Here is an 18,062-nt window from a genome sequence, read left to right as displayed (position 1 = left end):
CCATCCCAATGTCCCCATCCCAATGTCCCCATCCCAATATCCCCATCCCAGTGTCCCCATCCCGGTGTCCCCATCCCGATGTCCCCATCCCAATGTCCCCATCCCAATGTCCCCATCCCGATATCCCCATCCCAGTGTCCCCATCCCAATGTCCCCATCCCGCTGTCCCCATCCCAATGTCCCCATCCCAATGTCCCCATCCCAATATCTCCATCCCAGTGTCCCCATCCCAATATCCCCATCCCAATATCCCCATCCCAATGTCCCCATCCCGGTGTCCCCATCCCGCTGTCCCCATCCCGATATCCCCATCCCAATATCCCCATCCCGATATCCCCATCCCGATGTCCCCATCCCAATATCCCCATCCCAATGTCCCCATCCCAATGTCCCCATCCCGATGTCCCCATCCCAACGTCCCCATCCCGGTGCCCGCAGACGTGGACGAGTGCCAGGAGTACGGGGCCGGGCTCTGCGGGGCCCAGCGGTGCGAGAACATTCCCGGCTCCTATCGCTGCGTTCCCGAGTGCCAGCCGGGATTCCGGCCCGGCCACGGCGGCGACTGCGTCGGTGAGGGACGGGGATTCGGGAATTTGGGATTTGGGATTTGGGATATGGGGATTTGGGGATTTGGGATATGGGATATGGGGATTTGGGGATTTGGGATATGGGATTATGGGGATTGATCCCAAGTGCCAGCCGGGATTCAGGCCCGGCCATGGCGGCGACTGCGTCGGTGAGGGACGGGGATTTGGGAATTTGGGAATTTGGGAATTTGGGATGGGGATTTGGGGATTTGGGATATGGGATGGGGATATGGGGATATGGGATATGGGGATTTGGGATATGGGATATGGGGTTATGGGGATTGATTCCAAGTGCCAGCTGGGATTCAGGGCTGGGGATGGCGGGGAATGGGAATTTGGGGACACGGGATACGGGACTGGGATGGACACAGGGACTGGGATGGACACAGGGACTGGACTGGGATGGACACAGGGACTGGGATGGACACACGGACTGGGATGGCCACTGGGGCCAGGGCCATGGCCGGGGGGTGGCCAAGGAGCTCCGGATGGCCCCAATCCCATTCCCGTTCCCACCCCAGACGTGGACGAGTGCTCCAACGGCACCCTGTGCGGCCCCCACGCCACCTGCCACAACCTGCCCGGCTCCTTCCAGTGCGCCTGCGACCCCGGCTACGAGACCGCCCAGCACGGCCACCACTGCGTGGGTACGGCCACCGTGGGCTGGCGACCCTGGCCACCACCCTGGGGACATGGCCACCACCCTGGGGACACGGCCACCGTGGGCTGGCGACACGGCCACCACCCTGGGGACACGGTCACCACCCTGGGGACACCCAAATCCCACTCCCTGTGGCCATCCCAGTGTCCCCAGTCCCATCCCAGTGCGCCTGCGACCCCGGCTATGAGATTACCTGGCATGGCCACCACCCTGGGGACACGGCCACCACCCTGGGGACACGGCCACCACCCTGGGGACACCCAAATTCCAGTCCCAGTGGCCCCTGTGGCCATCCCAGTGTCCCCAGTCCCATCCCAGTGCGCCTGCGACCCCGGCTACGAGACCGCCCGGCACGGCCACCACTGCGTGGGTACGGCCACCGTGGGCTGGCGACCCTGGCCACCACCCTGGGGACACGGCCACCACCCTGGGGACACGGCCACCACCCTGGGGACACCCAAATCCCGCTCCCTGTGGCCATCCCAGTGTCCCCAGTCCCATCCCAGTGCGCCTGCGACCCCGGCTATGAGATTACCTGGCATGGCCACCTCCCTGGGGACATGGCCACCACCCTGGGGACACCCAAATCCCGCTCCCTGTGGCCATCCCAGTGTCCCCAGTCCCATCCCAGTGCGCCTGCGACCCCGGCTACGAGACCGCCCGGCACGGCCACCACTGCGTGGGTACGGCCACCGTGGGCTGGCGACCCTGGCCACCACCCTGGGGACACGGCCACCACCCTGGGGACACGGCCACCACCCTGGCAACACCCAAATCCCGCTCCCAGTGTCCCCAGTCCCATCCCAGTGCGCCTGCAACCCCGGCTACGAGACCGCCCAGCACGGCCACCACTGCGTGGGTACAGCCACCGTGGGCTGGCGACCCCGGCCACCACCCTGGGGACACGGCCACCACCCTGGGGACACCCAAATTCCAGTCCCAGTGGCCCCAGTGGCCATCCCAGTGTCCCCAGTCCCATCCCAGTGCGCCTGCGACCCCGGCTATGAGATTACCTGGCATGGCCACCTCCCTGGGGACACCCAAATCCCACTCCCTGTGGCCATCCCAGTGTCCCCAGTCCCATCCCAGTGCGCCTGCGACCCCGGCTACGAGACCGCCCAGCACGGCCACCACTGCGTGGGTACGGCCACCGTGGGCTGGCGACCCCGGCCACCACCCTGGGGACACGGCCACCACCCTGGGGACACGGCCACCACCCTGGGGACACCCAAATCCCGCTCCCTGTGGCCATCCCAGTGTCCCCAGTCCCATCCCAGTGTGCCTGCGACCCTGGCTATGAGATTACCTGGCATGGCCACCACCCTGGGGACACGGCCACCACCCTGGGGACACGGCCACCACCCTGGCGACACCCAAATTCCAGTCCCAGTGGCCCCTGTGGCCATCCCAGTGTCCCCAGTCCCATCCCAGTGCGCCTGCGACCCCGGCTACGAGACTGCCCACACTACTGTGTGGGTATGGCCACCGTGGGCTGGCGACACGGCCACCACCCTGGGGACATGGCCACCACCCTGGGGACACGGCCACCACCCTGGGGACACCCAAATCTCGCTCCCAGTGTCGTGTGGACGAGTGCCAGACCCTCCGCGGGGTTTGTGGGGCCGAGCATCCCCCATTCCCACCCCATTCCCATCCCAAATCCCAAATCCCAAATCCCAAATCCCAAACCCCGCAGATGTGGACAAGTGCCAGACCCTGCGCGGGGTTTGTGGGGCCGAGCGCCCATCCCGTCCCTAAATCCCCCATTCCCACCCCATTCCCACCCCAAATCCTGATCCCAAATCCCAAATCCCAAATCCCATCCCAAATCCCAATCCCAAATCCCCCAAATCCCAAACCCCGCAGACGTGGACGAGTGCCAGACCCTGCGCGGGGTTTGTGGGGCCGAGCATCCCCCATTCCCACCCCATTCTGACCCCATTTCCCATCCCAAATCCCAATCCCAAATCCCAAATCCCAAATCCCAAATCCCCCAAATCCCAAACCCCGCAGACGTGGACGAGTGCCAGACCCTGCGCGGGGTTTGTGGGGCCGAGTGCTCATCCCGTCCCTGAATCCCCCATTCCCACCCCATTCTCACCCCATTTCCCACCCCAAATCCCAAATCCCAAATCCCAAACCCCGCAGACGTGGACGAGTGCCAGACCCTCCGCGGGGTTTGTGGGGCCGAGCGCCCATCCCGTCCCTAAATCCCCCATTCCCACCCCAAATCCTGGTCCCAATCCCAATCCTAAATCCCCCAAATCCCAAACCCCACAGACGTGGACGAGTGCCAGACCCTGCGCGGGGTTTGTGGGGCCGAGCGCTCATCCCGTCCCTAAATCCCCCATTACCACCCCAAATCCTGATCCCAATCCCAATCCTAAATCCCCCAAATCCCAAACCCCGCAGACGTGGACGAGTGCCAGACCCTGCGCGGGGTCTGTGGGGCCGAGCGCCCATCCCGTCCCTAAATCCCCCATTCCCACACCATTCCCACCCCAAATCCCAAATCCCAAATCCCAAATCCCAAATCCCCCAAATCCGAAACCCCGCAGACGTGGACGAGTGCCAGACCCTGCGCGGGGTTTGTGGGGCCGAGTGCCCATCCCGTCCCTAAATCCCCCATTCCCACACCATTCCCACCCCAAATCCCAAATCCCAAATCCCAAATCCCCCAAATCCGAAACCCCGCAGACGTGGACGAGTGCCAGACCCTGCGCGGGGTCTGTGGGGCCGAGCATCCCCCATTCCCACCCCATTTCCTATCCCAAATCCCAAATCCCAATCCCAGATCCCAAATCCCAATCCCAAATCCCAAATCCCAAATCCCAAATCCCAAATCCCCCAAATCCCAAACCCCACAGACGTGGACGAGTGCCAGACCCTGCGCGGGGTTTGTGGGGCCGAGTGCTCATCCCGTCCCTGAATCCCCCATTCCCACCCCATTCTCACCCCATTTCCCACCCCAAATCCCAAATCCCAAATCCCAAACCCCGCAGACGTGGACGAGTGCCAGACCCTCCGCGGGGTTTGTGGGGCCGAGCGCCCATCCCGTCCCTAAATCCCCCATTCCCACCCCAAATCCTGGTCCCAATCCCAATCCTAAATCCCCCAAATCCCAAACCCCGCAGACGTGGACGAGTGCCAGACCCTGCGCGGGGTTTGTGGGGCCGAGCGCTCATCCCGTCCCTAAATCCCCCATTCCCACCCCAAATCCCGATCCCAAATCCCAATCCTAAATCCCCCAAATCCCAAACCCCGCAGACGTGGACGAGTGCCAGACCCTGCGCGGGGTTTGTGGGGCCGAGTGCTCATCCCGTCCCTGAATCCCCCATTCCCACCCCATTCTCACCCCATTTCCCACCCCAAATCCCAAATCCCAAATCCCAAACCCCGCAGACGTGGACGAGTGCCAGACCCTGCGCGGGGTTTGTGGGGCCGAGCGCTGCGAGAACGTCGAGGGCTCCTTCCTGTGCCTCTGCCCCGATTCCCGGCAGGAGTTCGACCCCATCAGCGGCCGCTGCGGAGCCGCCCCGACCCCACAGACCCCAAAACCGCCCCAAACGCCCCCAAACCCGCCCGGCTCCGCGCTGGCCTCGTGCTTCAGTAGGGCCTGCGGGCTCCTGGCCCCAAACGTCACTCGCCCGCAGTGCTGCTGCACCCTGGGGTGGGCATGGGGGGCACAGTGCCCCGGGCAGCCCTGCCCCACACCTGGCACAGGTGAGAGACACCCCAAAAGGTTTGGGGTGAGATTGGGAGGGGTTTGGGAGGGGTTTGGGGTGGGTTTGGGGGAGATTTGGGGAATGGGATGGATTTGGGGTGGGTTTGGGGGAGATTTGGGGTGGATTTGGGGTGGATTTGGGGTGGGTTTGGGGTGGGTTTGGGGTGGGCGTGGGGGGCACAGTGCCCCGGGCAGCCCTGCCCCACACCTGGCACAGGTGAGAGAGACCCCAAAAGGTTTGGGGTGGGTTTGGGGTGGATTTGGGGTGGATTTGGGGCGGGTTTGGGATGGATTTGGGGTGGATTTGGGGTGGGCGTAGGGGGCGCAGTGCCCCGGGCAGCCCTGCCCCACACCTGGCACAGGTGAGAGACACCCCAAAAGGATTGGGGTGAGATTGGGAGGGGTTTGGGAGGGGTTTGGGGTGGGTTTGGGGGAGATTTGGGGAATGGGATGGATTTGGGGTGGGTTTGGGGGAGATTTGGGGTGGATTTGGGGTGGATTTGGGGTGGGTTTGGGGTGGATTTGGGGGAGATTTGGGGTGGATTTGGGGTGGGTTTGGGGTGGGTTTGGGGTGGGCGTGGGGGGCACAGTGCCCCGGGCAGCCCTGCCCCACACCTGGCACAGGTGAGAGAGACCCCAAAAGGTTTGGGGTGGGTTTGGGGTGGGTTTGGGGTGGATTTGGGGTGGATTTGGGGCGGGTTTGGGATGGATTTGGGGTGGATTTGGGGTGGGCGTAGGGGGCGCAGTGCCCCGGGCAGCCCTGCCCCACACCTGGCACAGGTGAGAGACACCCCAAAAGGATTGGGGCGGGATTGGGAGGGGTTTGGGAGGGGTTTGGGAGGGGTTTGGGGTGGATTTGGGGTGGATTTGGGGGAGATTTGGGGTGGGCGTGGGGGGCACAGTGCCCCGGGCAGCCCTGCCCCACACCTGGCACAGGTGAGAGAGACCCCAAAAGGTTTGGGGTGGGTTTGGGAGGGGTTTGGGATGGATTTGGGGTGGATTTGGGGGAGATTTGGGGTGGGTATGGGGGGCACAGTGCCCCGGGCTGCCCTGCCCCACACCTGGCACAGGTGAGAGACACCCCAAAAGGTTTGGGGTAAGATTGGGAGGGGTTTGGGGTGGGTTTGGGGAATGGGATGGATTTGGGGTGGGTTTGGGATGGGTTTGGGGTGGATTTGGGGGAGATTTGGGGTGGGCATGGGGGGCACAGTGCCCCGGGCTGCCCTGCCCCACACCTGGTACAGGTGAGAGACACCCCAAAAGGTTTGGGGTGAGATTGGGAGGGGTTTGGGGTGGGTTTGGGGTGGATTTGGGGTGGATTTGGGGGAGATTTGGGGTGGGTATGGGGGGCACAGTGCCCCGGGCTGCCCTGCCCCACACCTGGTACAGGTGAGAGACACCCCAAAAGGTTTGGGGTGAGATTGGGAGGGGTTTGGGGTGGGTTTGGGGTGGATTTGGGGTGGATTTGGGGGAGATTTGGGGTGGGTATGGGGGGCACAGTGCCCCGGGCTGCCCTGCCCCACACCTGGCACAGGTGAGAGACCCCAAAAGGATTGGGGTGGGTTTGGGAGGGGTTTGGGAGGGGTTTGGGGTGGATTTGGGGTGGATTTGGGGTGGGTTTGGGGAATGGGATGGATTTGGGGTGGGTTTGGGATGGATTTGGGGTGGATTTGGGGGAGATTTGGGGTGGGCGTGGGGGGCACAGTGCCCCGGGCAGCCCTGCCCCACACCTGGCACAGGTGAGAGACCCCAAAAGGTTTGGGGTGAGATTGGGAGGGGTTTGGGGTGGATGTGGGGTGAATTTGGGGTGGATTTGGGGTGGATTTGGGGTGGATTTGGGGTGAATTTGGGGGAGATTTGGGGTGGATTTGGGATGAATTTGGGGTGAATTTGGGATGAATTTGGGGTGGATTTGGGGTGAATTTGGGATGAATTTGGGGTGAATTTGGGGTGAATTTGGGATGAATTTGGGGTGAATTTGGGGTGAATTTGGGGTGAATTTGGGGTGAATTTGGGATGAATTTGGGGTGAATTTGGGGTGAATTTGGGGTGAATTTGGGATGAATTTGGGGTGGATTTGGGCTGTGGGAAAGGGGAGGGGTTTCACGAGCAGAATTTGGGGGGGGGGGGGGGGGGGGGGGCTCCCGGTCAGAATTTTGGGGGTCCCTGACCCCCCCATATCCCCACCCCCCCCAGAGGATCACCTGTCCCTGTGTCCCCACGGGCCCGGCCGAGTCCCCGAGGGTCCCCAGGGCCCCCCCGCGGGGTGAGTCCGGACCCCCCAGGGGAGACCCCGGCCCATGGGGGGGGTCCTGGGGGGTCCCTGGGGGGGGTCTTGGGGGGTCCCCGTGTCCCTGGGGGGGGGTCCCTGGGGGGGTCTTGGGGGGGTCCTTGGGTGGTCCCCGTGTCCCTGGGGGGTCCCTGGGGGGGTCTTGGGGGGTCCCCGTGTCCCTGGGGGGGGTCCCTGGGGGGGGTCTTGGGGGGGTCCTTGGGTGGTCCCCGTGTCCCTGGGGGGTCCCTGGGGGGTCTTGGGGGGGTCCCCGTGTCCCTGGGGGGGTCCCTGGGGGGTCCCTGGGGGGTCTTGGGTGGTCCCCGTGTCCCTGGGGGGTCCCTGGGGGGGTCTTGGGGGGGTCCCCGTGTCCCTGGGGGGTCCCTGGGGGGGTCTTGGGGGGTCCCTGTGCCCCTCACACCCTTGGGTAGGGGTCCCTGGGGGGGGTCCAGCCCTGGGGGGGGTCTCGGGGGATCCTTGGGGGGGTCCCCGTGTCCCTGGGGGGTCCCTGGGGGGTCTCTGGGTGGGTCTTGGGGGGTCCCTGGGGGGGTCTTGGGGGGTCCTGGGGGGTCCTTGGGGGGTCCCCGTGTCCCTGGGGGGTCCCTGAGGGGGTCTTTGGGGGGAGTCCCTGGGGGGGTCTTGGGGGGTCCCTCGAGGGTCCCTGGGGGGGTTCCTGGGGAGGTCTGGGGGGGTCTCTGGGGGGTCCCTGGGGGGGTCTTGGGGCTCCCCATGTCCCTGAGGGGTCCCTGGGGGGGTCCCTGGGGGGTCCCTGGGGGGGTCTTGGGGGGTCCCTGGAGGGTCTCTGGGGGGTCTTGGGGGGTCCTGGGGGGGTCCTGGGGGGTTCTTGGGGTGGTCCCGGTGTCCCTGGGGAGGTCCCTGGGGGGTCTTGGGGGAGTCCCCGTGTCCCTGGAGGGGGTCCCTGGGGGGGTCTTTGGGGGCTCCCTGGGGGGTCCCTGGGGGGCGGGGTTCAGCCCTGGGGGGTCCTTGGGGGGGGGTCTCCGTGTCCCTGGGGGGGTCCCTGGGGGGGTCTTGGGGGGTCCCTGGGGGGTCTTTGGGGGGGGGTCCCTGGGGGGTCCTGGGGGGTCTCTGGGGGGGTCTCCGTGTCCCTGGGGGGGTCTTGGGGGGGTCCCTGGGGGGGTCCCCGTGTCCCTGGGGGGTCCCTGGGGGGGTCTTGGGGGGTCCTGGGGGGTCCCTGGGGGGTTCTTGGGGGGTCCCCCGTGTCCCTGGGGGGGGGTCCCTGGGGGGGTCTTTGGGGGGGGGTCCCTGGGGGGTCCTGGGGGGTCTCTGGGGGGGGTCCCCGTGTCCCTGGGGGGGTGTTGGGTGTCCCTGGGGGGTCCCGGGGGGGTCCCCGTGTCCCTGGGGGGGGGGGGGGGGGGTCCCTGGGGGGGGGATCCCTGGGTGGTCCCCGTGTCCCCCCTCCCCCTGGGGGGGGGTCGCTGCGGTTTGCTGGGGGGGGGGGGTTGGGGGGAGGGGGTCCCACACCTCCCCCTCCCCTGACTGCCCCTCCCCCCCCCCCCCCAGACGTGGACGAGTGCGCGCTGTTCGCGCCCGCGCTCTGCCGGGGGGGGGGTCTGCGTGAACGCGCCCCCCCGCCTTCAGCTGCTACTGCCCCAGCGGCTTCTACTTCGAGCAGGAGCACCTGCAGTGCGTGGGTGAGCGCCGGGCACCTGCCAGGACCTGCCAGGACCTGCCAGGACCTGCCTGTGCCTGTCTGTACCTGCCAGGACCTGTCTGTACCTGCCAGGACCTGCCTGTGTCCGTCTGTGCCTGTCTGTGTCCCTGTGTACCTGCCAGGACCTGCCTGTGTCCGTCTGTACCTGCCAGGACCTGCCTGTGTCCGTCTGTGTCCGTCTGTACCTGCCAGGACCTGTCTGTACCTGCCAGGACCTGTCTGTACCTGCCAGGACCTGCCTGTGTCCGTCTGTGCCTGTCTGTGCCTGCCAGGACCTCTCTGTGTCCGTCTGTGCCTGTCTGTGTCCCTGTGTACCTGCCAGGACCTGCCTGTGTCCGTCTGTGTCCGTCTGTGCCTGCCAGGACCTGTCTGTGTCCGTCTGTGCCTGTCTGTGCTTGTCTGTGCCTGCCAGGACCTGTCTGTACCTGCCAGGACCTGTCTGTGTCCGTCTGTACCTGCCAGGACCTGCCTGTGTCCGTCTGTGCCTGTCTGTGCCTGCCAGGACCTGCCTGTGTCCGTCTGTGCCTGTCTGTGCTTGTCTGTGCCTGCCAGGACCTGTCTGTACCCGCCAGGACCTGCCTGTGTCCGTCTGTGCCCGCCAGGACCTGTCTGTGTCCGTCTGTGCCTGCCAGGACCTGTCTGTGTCCGTCTGTACCTGCCAGGACCTGTCTGTGTCCGTCTGTGCCTGCCAGGACCTGTCTGTGTCCGTCTGTGCCTGCCAGGACCTGTCTGTGTCCGTCTGTACCTGCCAGGACCTGCCTGTGTCCGTCTGTACCTGCCAGGACCTGTCTGTGCCTGCCAGGACCTGTCTGTGTCCGTCTGTACCTGCCAGGACCTGTCTGTGTCCGTCTGTTCCTGACAGGACCTGTCTGTGCCTGTCTGTGCCTGTCTGTGCCTGTCTGTGTCTGTCTGTACCTGCCAGGACCTGCCTGCACCCCCAAACCCCTCCTAAATCTCCCCAAACGCCCCCCAAATCCCCCCTAAACTCCCCAAAATCCCCCCTAAACCCCTCCTAAACCCCCCCAAACCCTTCCTAACCCTCCCTAAACCCCCCTAAACCCCCCAAAATCCCCCAAATCCCTCCTAACCCCCCGTAAACCCCTCCTAATCCCCCCAAACCCTTCCTAATCCCCCCTAGACCCCTCCTAAACCGCCCCAAACCCTTCCTAACCCTCCCCAAACCACCCCTAAAGCCCCCTCCCCATCCTCAAACCCCGCCTAAACTCCCCCTTAACCCCCCAAAATCCCCTCTAAACTGCCCCAAATCCCCCCAAACCCTTCCTAACCCTCCCCAACCCGCCCCTACAGCCCCCTCCCCATCCTCAAACCCCGCCTAAACTCCCCCTTAACCCCCCAAATCCCCCCTCAACCCCTCCTAATCCCCCCTAGACCCCTCCTAACCCCCCGTAAACCCCTCCTAAACCGCCCCAAACCCTTCCTAACCCTCCCCAACCCGCCCCTACAGCCCCCTCCCCATCCTCAAACCCCACCTAAACTCCCCCTTAACCCCCCAAAATCCCCTCTAAACTGCCCCAAATCCCCCCAAACCCTTCCTAAGCCCCCCTAAACCCCTCCTAATCCCCCCTAGACCCCTCCTAAACCCCCCAAACCCATCCTAACCCTCCCCAACCCGCCCCTACAGCCCCCTCCCCATCCTCAAACCCCACCTAAACTCCCCCTTAACCCCCCAAATCCCCCCTCAACCCCTCCTAATCCCCCCTAGACCCCTCCTAACCCCCCGTAAACCCCTCCTAAACCGCCCCAAACCCTTCCTAACCCTCCCCAAACCACCCCTACAGCCCCCTCCCCATCCTCAAACCCCGCCTAAACTCCCCCTTAACCCCCCAAATCCCCTCTAAACCCCCCCAAAATCCCCCTTAAACCCCCCCAAATCCCCCTTAAACCCCCCCAAATCCCCCTTAAACCCGTCCTAAACCCCATTCGCCCCCCCCAGACAACGACGAGTGCGCGGCGGCCGAGGCCGAGCCGTGCCTGGGGGGGCTCTGTGTGAACACGGTGGGCTCGTACCTCTGCTCCTGCCCCCCCCCGCTCATCCTCGACCCCTCCCAGCGCCGCTGCGTGGCCAACGACTCCAGCCCGGGTGGGTTTTGGGGGGCCGGGGGGGTCCCCGATCTCGGGGAGGGGTCAGGGGACCCAGGTTTGGGGGGTTTAGGGGGGTTAGAGGGGATTTGGGGGGGTAGGAAGGGGTTAGGAGGGGTTTGAGGGGGGTTAGGATGGGTTTGAGGGGGGTTAGGATGGGTTTGAGGGGGGTTAGGAGGGGTTTGAGGGCAGTTAGGAGGGGTTTTGGGGGGATTAGGATGGGTTTGAGGGGGGTTAGGAGGGGTTTGAGGGGGGTTGGGAGGGGTTTGAGGGAGGTTAGGATGGGTTTGAGGGGGGTTAGGAGGGGTTTGAGGGGGGTTGGGAGGGGTTTGAGGGAGGTTAGGAGGGGTTTGAGGGGGGGTTAGGAGGGGTTTGAGGGGGGTTGGGAGGGGTTTGAGGGAGGTTAGGATGGGTTTGAGGGGGGTTAGGAGGGGTTTGAGGGGGGTTAGGAGGGGTTTTAGGGCAGTTAGGAGGGGTTTTGGGGGGATTAGGATGGGTTTGAGGGGGGTTAGGATGAGTTTGAGGGGGGTTAGGAGGGGTTTGAGGGGGGTTAGGAGGGGTTTGAGGGAGGTTAGGATGGGTTTGAGGGGGTTAGGATGGGTTTGAGGGGGGTTAGGAGGGGTTTTAGGGCAGTTAGGAGGGGTTTTAGGGGGGTTACGAGGGGTTTGAGGGGGTTAAGCGAGGTTTAGGATGGGTTTTGGGGGGCCGGGGGGGTCCCCGATATCGGGGAGGGATGAGGGGACCCAGGTTTGGGGGGTTTAGGGGGGTTAGAGGGGATTTTGGGGGGGTAGGAAGGGGTTAGGAGGGGTTTGAGGGGGGTTAGGAGGGGTTTGAGGGGGGTTAGGAGGGGTTTGAGGGGGGTTAGGAGAGGTTTGAGGGGGGTTAGGATGGGCTTGAGGGGGGTTAGGAGGGGTTTGAGGGGGGTTACGAGGGGTTTGAGGGGGTTAAGCGAGGTTTAGGATGGGTTTTGGGGGGGCCGGGGGAGTCCCCGATATGGGGGAGGGATGAGGGGACCCAGGTTTGGGGGGTTTAGGGGGGTTAGAGGGGATTTTGGGGGGGTAGGAAGGGGTTAGGAGGGGTTTGAGGGGGGTTAGGAGAGGTTTGAGGGGGGTTAGGAGAGGTTTTAAGGGGGTTAGGAGGGGTTTAGGGCAGTTGGGGGAGTTAGGAGAGGTTTTAGGGGCGTTAGGAGGGGTTTTAGGGCAGTTAGGAGAGGTTTGAGGGGGGTTAGGAGGGGTTTTAGGGCAGTTAGGAGAGGTTTTAGGGGGGTTAGGAGGGGTTTTAGGGGTCCCCGATATCGGGCGGGGTGAATAGACCCAGGTTTGGGGGGGCTTAGGGGGTCTTGGAGGGATTTTAGGGGCGACGTGGGGGTCCCAATGAAGGGGATTTTTGGGGGTCCCATTAACGGCGATTTTTGGGGTCCCCATCAGAGAGGGGGGGTCCTGGGGGGGTCCTGGGGGTCCCAGTTATGGGGTTACGGGGGGGGGGGTCCCATTAGGGGAGGGGGGATCGATGCGGGGCGGGGTCCCCCACGAACGATCCCAATAATGGGGATTTTTGGGGTCCCCCATTAACGGTGATTTTTGGGGTTCCCATTAACGGCGATTTTTGGGGTTCCCATTAACGGGGCTGCACTTTTGGGGGTCGCGACCCCCCAAATAAGACCCCCACCCCAATTTTAACCCCCCCAGAGGGGTCCGTGGCCGTGTGCTGGGAGGAGCTGGGGCCGGACCTGGGGTGGGGGGCGTTACTTGGGGTCCCCATTAACGGCGATTTTTGGGGTTCCCATTAACGGGGCTGCACTTTTGGGGGTCGCGACCCCCCAAATAAGACCCCACCCCAATTTTCACCCCCCCAGAGGGGTCCGTGGCCGTGTGCTGGCAGGAGCTGGGACCACCCCTGGGGTGGGGGGCGTTACTTGGGGTCCCCATTAACGGCGATTTTTGGGGTCCCCATTAACGGCGATTTTTGGGGTCCCCATCAGAGAGGGGGGGGTCCTGGGGGGGTCCTGGGGGTCCCAGTTATGGGGTTACGGGGGGGGGTCCCCATTAGGGGAGGGGGGATCGATGCGGGGCGGGGTCCCCCACGAACGATCCCAATAATGGGGATTTTTGGGGTCCCCAATAACGGCGATTTTTGGGGTCCCCATTAACGGCGATTTTTGGGGTCCCCATTAACGGGGCTGCACTTTTGGGGGTCGCGACCCCCCCAAATAAGACCCCCACCCCAATTTTAACCCCCCCAGAGGGGTCCGTGGCCGTGTGCTGGGAGGAGCTGGGGCCGGACCTGGGGTGGGGGGCGTTACTTGGGGTCCCCATTAACGGCGATTTTTGGGGTTCCCATTAACGGGGCTGCACTTTTGGGGGTCGCGACCCCCCAAATAAGACCCCCACCCCAATTTTAACCCCCCCCCAGAGGGGTCCGTGGCCGTGTGCTGGGAGGAGGTGGGACCGGACCTGGGGTGGGGGGCGTTACTTGGGGTCCCCATTAACGGCGATTTTTGGGGTCCCCATCAGAGAGGGGGGGGTCCTGGGGGGGGTCCTGGGGGTCCCAGTTATGGGGTTACGGGGGGGGGTCCCCATTAGGGGAGGGGGGATCGATGCGGGGCGGGGTCCCCCACGAACGATCCCAATAATGGGGATTTTTGGGTTCCCATTAACGGCGATTTTTGGGGTTCCCATTAACGGCGATTTTTGGGGTTCCCATTAACGGGGCTGCACTTTTGGGGGTCGCGACCCCCCAAATAAGACCCCCACCCCAATTTTAACCCCCCCAGAGGGGTCCGTGGCCGTGTGCTGGGAGGAGGTGGGACCACCCCTGGGGTGGGGGGCGTTACTTGGGGTCCCCATTAACGGCGATTTTTGGGGTCCCCATCAGAGAGGGGGGGGTCCTGGGGGGGTCCTGGGGGTCCCAGTTATGGGGTTACGGGGGGGGGTCCCCATTAGGGGAGGGGGGATCGATGCGGGGCGGGGTCCCCCACGAACGATCCCAATAATGGGGATTTTTGGGTTCCCATTAACGGCGATTTTTGGGGTTCCCATTAACGGCGATTTTTTGGGATTTCCATTAACGGGGCTGAACTTTTGGGGGTCGCGACGCCCCAAATAAGACCCCCACCCCAATTTTAACCCCCTCCAGAGGGGTCCGTGGCCGTGTGCTGGGAGGAGCTGGGACCACCCCTGGGGTGGGGGGCGTTACTTGGGGTCCCCATTAACGGCGATTTTTGGGGTTCCCATTAACGGGGCTGAACTTTTGGGGGTCGCGACCCCCCAAATAAGACCCCACCCCAATTTTAACCCCCCCCAGAGGGGTCCGTGGCCGTGTGCTGGCAGGAGGTGGGGCCGGACCTGGTGTGCGGGCGGCCGCGGCGGGCGGGGCAGGTGACCTACACCGAGTGCTGCTGCCTGTACGGGCAGGCGTGGGGCATGGACTGCGCGCTGTGCCCCGCCCCCCACTCCGGTGAGACCCCCCGGGACCCCCCAAATTCAGCCCCGGTACCGGGGGGAGGCGGGGAGAGAGAAGGGAGTGGGACCAGTTTGGGTACTGGGAGCACTGGGAGCACTGGGAGCACTGGGAGCCCCCGGTGTGGGGCATGGACTGCGCGCTGTGCCCCGCCCCCCACTCCGGTGAGACCCCCGGGACCCCCCGGGACCCCCCAAATTCAGCCCCGGTACCGGGGGGAGGCGGGGAGCGGGAAGGGAGTGGGACCAGTTTGGGTACTGGGAGCACTGGGAGCACTGGGAGCACTGGGAGCCCCCGGTGTGGGGCATGGACTGCGCGCTGTGCCCCGCCCCCCACTCCGGTGAGACCCCCGGGACCCCCCAAATTCAGCCCCGGTACCGGGGGGAGGCGGGGAGAGAGAAGGGAGTGGGACCGGTTTGGGTACTGGGAGCACTGGGAGCACTGGGAGGGGAAACTGGGGATGGGAGGGGGCGGGAATTGGGCCCGGAATCCCCCGAAATTCCCCCGAAAATTCCCTGAAATCCCCTAAAATTCCCCCCAAATTCCCCCCCCCAATTCCCCCAAAATCTCCCCGAAATTCCCCGAAAATTCCCCTGAAATTCCCCTGAAATCCCCCCCCCAAATTCCCCCAAATTCCCCCGAAATTCCCCCAAATTCCCCCCAAATCCCCTCAAATTCCTCCAAAATCCGCCCGAATTCCCTGAAGTTCCCCCAAAATCTCCGAATTCCCCCCAAATTCTCCCAAAACCTCCCAAATCCACCCAAAATCCCCCGAATTCTCCCAAAATCCCCCAAATCTACCCCTAAATCTCCCCAAATCCCCCCAAATCCCCCTAAATTCCCCCTAAATTCCCCCAAATTCAGCCCCGGTACCGGGGGGAGGCGGGGAGAGAGAAGGGAGTGGGACCAGTTTGGGTACTGGGAGCACTGGGAGCACTGGGAGCCTCCGGTGGGGGGCATGGACTGCGCGCTGTGCCCCGCCCCCCACTCCGGTGAGACCCCCGGGACCCCCCAAATTCAGCCCCGGTACCGGGGGGAGGCGGAGAGAGAGAAGGGAGTGGGACCAGTTTGGGTACTGGGAGCACTGGGAGCACTGGGAGGGGAAACTGGGGATGGGAGGGGGCGGGAATTGGGCCCGGAATCCCCCGAAATTCCCCCGAAAATTCCCTGAAATCCCCTAAAATTCCCCCCAAATTCCCCCCCCCCCCCCAATTCCCCCAAAATCTCCCCGAAATTCCCCGAAAATTCCCCTGAAATTCCCCCCGAAATTCCCCCAAATCCCCTCAAATTCCTCCAAAATCCGCCCGAATTCCCTGAAGTTCCCCCAAAATCTCCGAATTCCCCCCAAATTCTCCCAAAATCTCCCAAATCCACCCAAAATCCCCCGAATTCTCCCAAAATCCCCCAAATCTACCCCTAAATCTCCCCAAATCCCCCCAAATCCCCCTAAATTCCCCCTAAATTCCCCCAAATTCAGCCCCGGTACCGGGGGGAGGCGGGGAGAGAGAAGGGAGTGGGACCAGTTTGGGTACTGGGAGCACTGGGAGCACTGGGAGCCCCCGGTGTGGGGCATGGACTGCGCGCTGTGCCCCGCCCCCCCACTCCGGTGAGACCCCCGGGACCCCCCGGGACCCCCCAAATTCAGCCCCGGTACCGGGGGGGAGGCGGGGAGCGAGAAGGGAGTGGGACCAGTTTGGGTACTGGGAGCACTGGGAGCACTGGGAGCACTGGGAGCCCCCGGTGTGGGGCATGGACTGCGCGCTGTGCCCCGCCCCCCCACTCCGGTGAGACCCCCGGGACCCCCCAAATTCAGCCCCGGTGCCGGGGGGGAGGCGGGGAGAGAGAAGGGAGTGGGACCAGTTTGGGTACTGGGAGCACTGGGAGCACTGGGAGGGGAAACTGGGGATGGGAGGGGGCGGGAATTGGGCCCGGAATCCCCCGAAATTCCCCCGAAAATTCCCTGAAATCCCCTAAAATTCCCCCCAAATTCCCCCCCCAATTCTCCCAAAATCTCCCCGAAATTCCCCGAAATTCCCCCGAAATTCCCCCGAAATTCCCCCGAAATCTCCCCCCAAATTCCCCCAAATTCCCCCCGAAATTCCCCCGAATTCCCCCGAAATTCCCCCGAATTCCCCCCAAATCCCCTCAAATTCCTCCAAAATCCGCCCGAATTCCCTGAAGTTCCCCCAAAATCTCCGAATTCCCCCCCAAATTCTCCCAAAATCTCCCAAATCCACCCAAAATCCCCCGAATTCTCCCAAAATCCCCACAATCCCCCAAATCTACCGCTAAATCTCCCCAAATCCCCCCAAATTCAGCCCCGGTACCGGGGGGAGGCGGGGAGCGGGAAGGGAGTGGGACCAGTTTGGGTACTGGGAGCACTGGGAGCACTGGGAGGGGGAAACTGGGGATGGGAGGGGGCGGGAATTGGGCCCGGAATCCCCCGAAATTCCCCCGAAAATTCCCTGAAATCCCCTAAAATTCCCCCCAAATTCCCCCCCCCCCCCAATTCCCCCAAAATCTCCCCGAAATTCCCCGAAAATTCCCCCGAATTCCCCCAAAATTCCCTAAAATTCCCCCAAAATCCCCCCAAATTCTCCCAAATTTCCCCAAAATCCCCCTCCAAAATCCCAAAATCCCCCCCAAATCCCCCCCAAATCCTCCCCAAATCCCCCAAAATTCCCCCCAAAACCCCTCTAAATTCCCCCAAAATCCCCCCAAATCCCCCCAAATTCCCCCCAAATCCTCCCAAAATCCCCCCAAATCCTCCCCAAAATCCCCCCAAATTCCCCCCAAATCACCCCAAATTCTCCCAAATTTCCCCCCAAACCCCCCCAAAATCCCCCCAAAATCCCCAAAATCCCCCCCAAATCCCCAAAATCCCCCAAAATCCCCAAAATCCTCCCCAAATCCCCCCAAAATCCGCCCCCAAACACCACCCCAAACCCCCCCCCCCCCTATTCCAGACCCCTCCCCCACCCCCCACAATTTAGGAACCCCCTCCCCCCCAACCCCCCCCCTCCCCAAATTTCGGGGTTCACCCCCCCAGCGCCCCCCTCCCCCCCCTCTCTCTTTTCTCTCCCCCTCCCCCCCCCAGACGACTTCGAGCTCCTCTGCAACGTCCTGAGACCCCCCAACTTCGCCCCCCCCCTCTACGACCCCTCCCCAAATTTCCCCCCTCCCCTCCCCCACCTCCCCCCCCCACCCCCAATTCGGGCCCCTCCCCTACGGGGGGGGCCCCCCCGGAATTTTTTGGGGCGCTGCGACCCCCCCAGCCCGACCCCTTCCCCTTCGGGGGGGGTTTGGGGGGGTTGGGCTACGACCCCCGGGGTGGGGGGAGGGGCGGGCGACCCCTCCCTTTACGCCCCTCCCCCGCCGCCCCTCCCCCCTCGCTACGAGGATTTTGGGGACCCCCGGGGAGTTTTGGGCTCCCAGAGGGGGAGGGGACCCCGATTTGAGCCCCCCGAGCCCCCCCCGGACCCCCGCGGGGGCCCCCCCTGGGATTTCCAAGCGCTCGGGACCCCCGAGGAGGAGGAGGAGGAGGAGGAAGGTGAGGTTTGGGGGGGGGTTTTGGGGGGACTTTTTGGGGA

General features: G+C 64.0%; 1 protein-coding gene across 1 annotated transcript in view; it reads left to right on the top strand.

Annotated features, from left to right (window-relative positions):
- LOC138101845 (latent-transforming growth factor beta-binding protein 4-like) overlaps positions 1-17,631 on the top strand; it is a gene marked incomplete at both ends in the record, with an annotated part of 29,618 nt that extends 11,987 nt beyond the window's left edge. Inside the window, 7 exons of the mRNA XM_068999605.1 lie at positions 439-570; positions 1,109-1,618; positions 1,860-1,931; positions 8,819-8,893; positions 10,868-11,014; positions 14,317-14,469; positions 17,570-17,631. Of these exons, the coding sequence (XP_068855706.1) occupies positions 439-570; positions 1,109-1,618; positions 1,860-1,931; positions 8,819-8,893; positions 10,868-11,014; positions 14,317-14,469; positions 17,570-17,631 (1,151 nt within the window). The remainder of the gene's footprint in view (positions 1-438; positions 571-1,108; positions 1,619-1,859; positions 1,932-8,818; positions 8,894-10,867; positions 11,015-14,316; positions 14,470-17,569) is intronic.
- Between the last annotated feature and the right edge of the window lie 431 nt (positions 17,632-18,062).

The sequence above is a fragment of the Aphelocoma coerulescens genome, unplaced genomic scaffold (genome assembly GCF_041296385.1).
Source record: "Aphelocoma coerulescens isolate FSJ_1873_10779 unplaced genomic scaffold, UR_Acoe_1.0 HiC_scaffold_548, whole genome shotgun sequence".
NCBI classification, from domain to species: Eukaryota; Metazoa; Chordata; class Aves; order Passeriformes; family Corvidae; genus Aphelocoma; species Aphelocoma coerulescens.
Note: the sequence above shows the minus strand (reverse complement) of the source record. Positions and strands in the feature narration are given on the sequence as shown.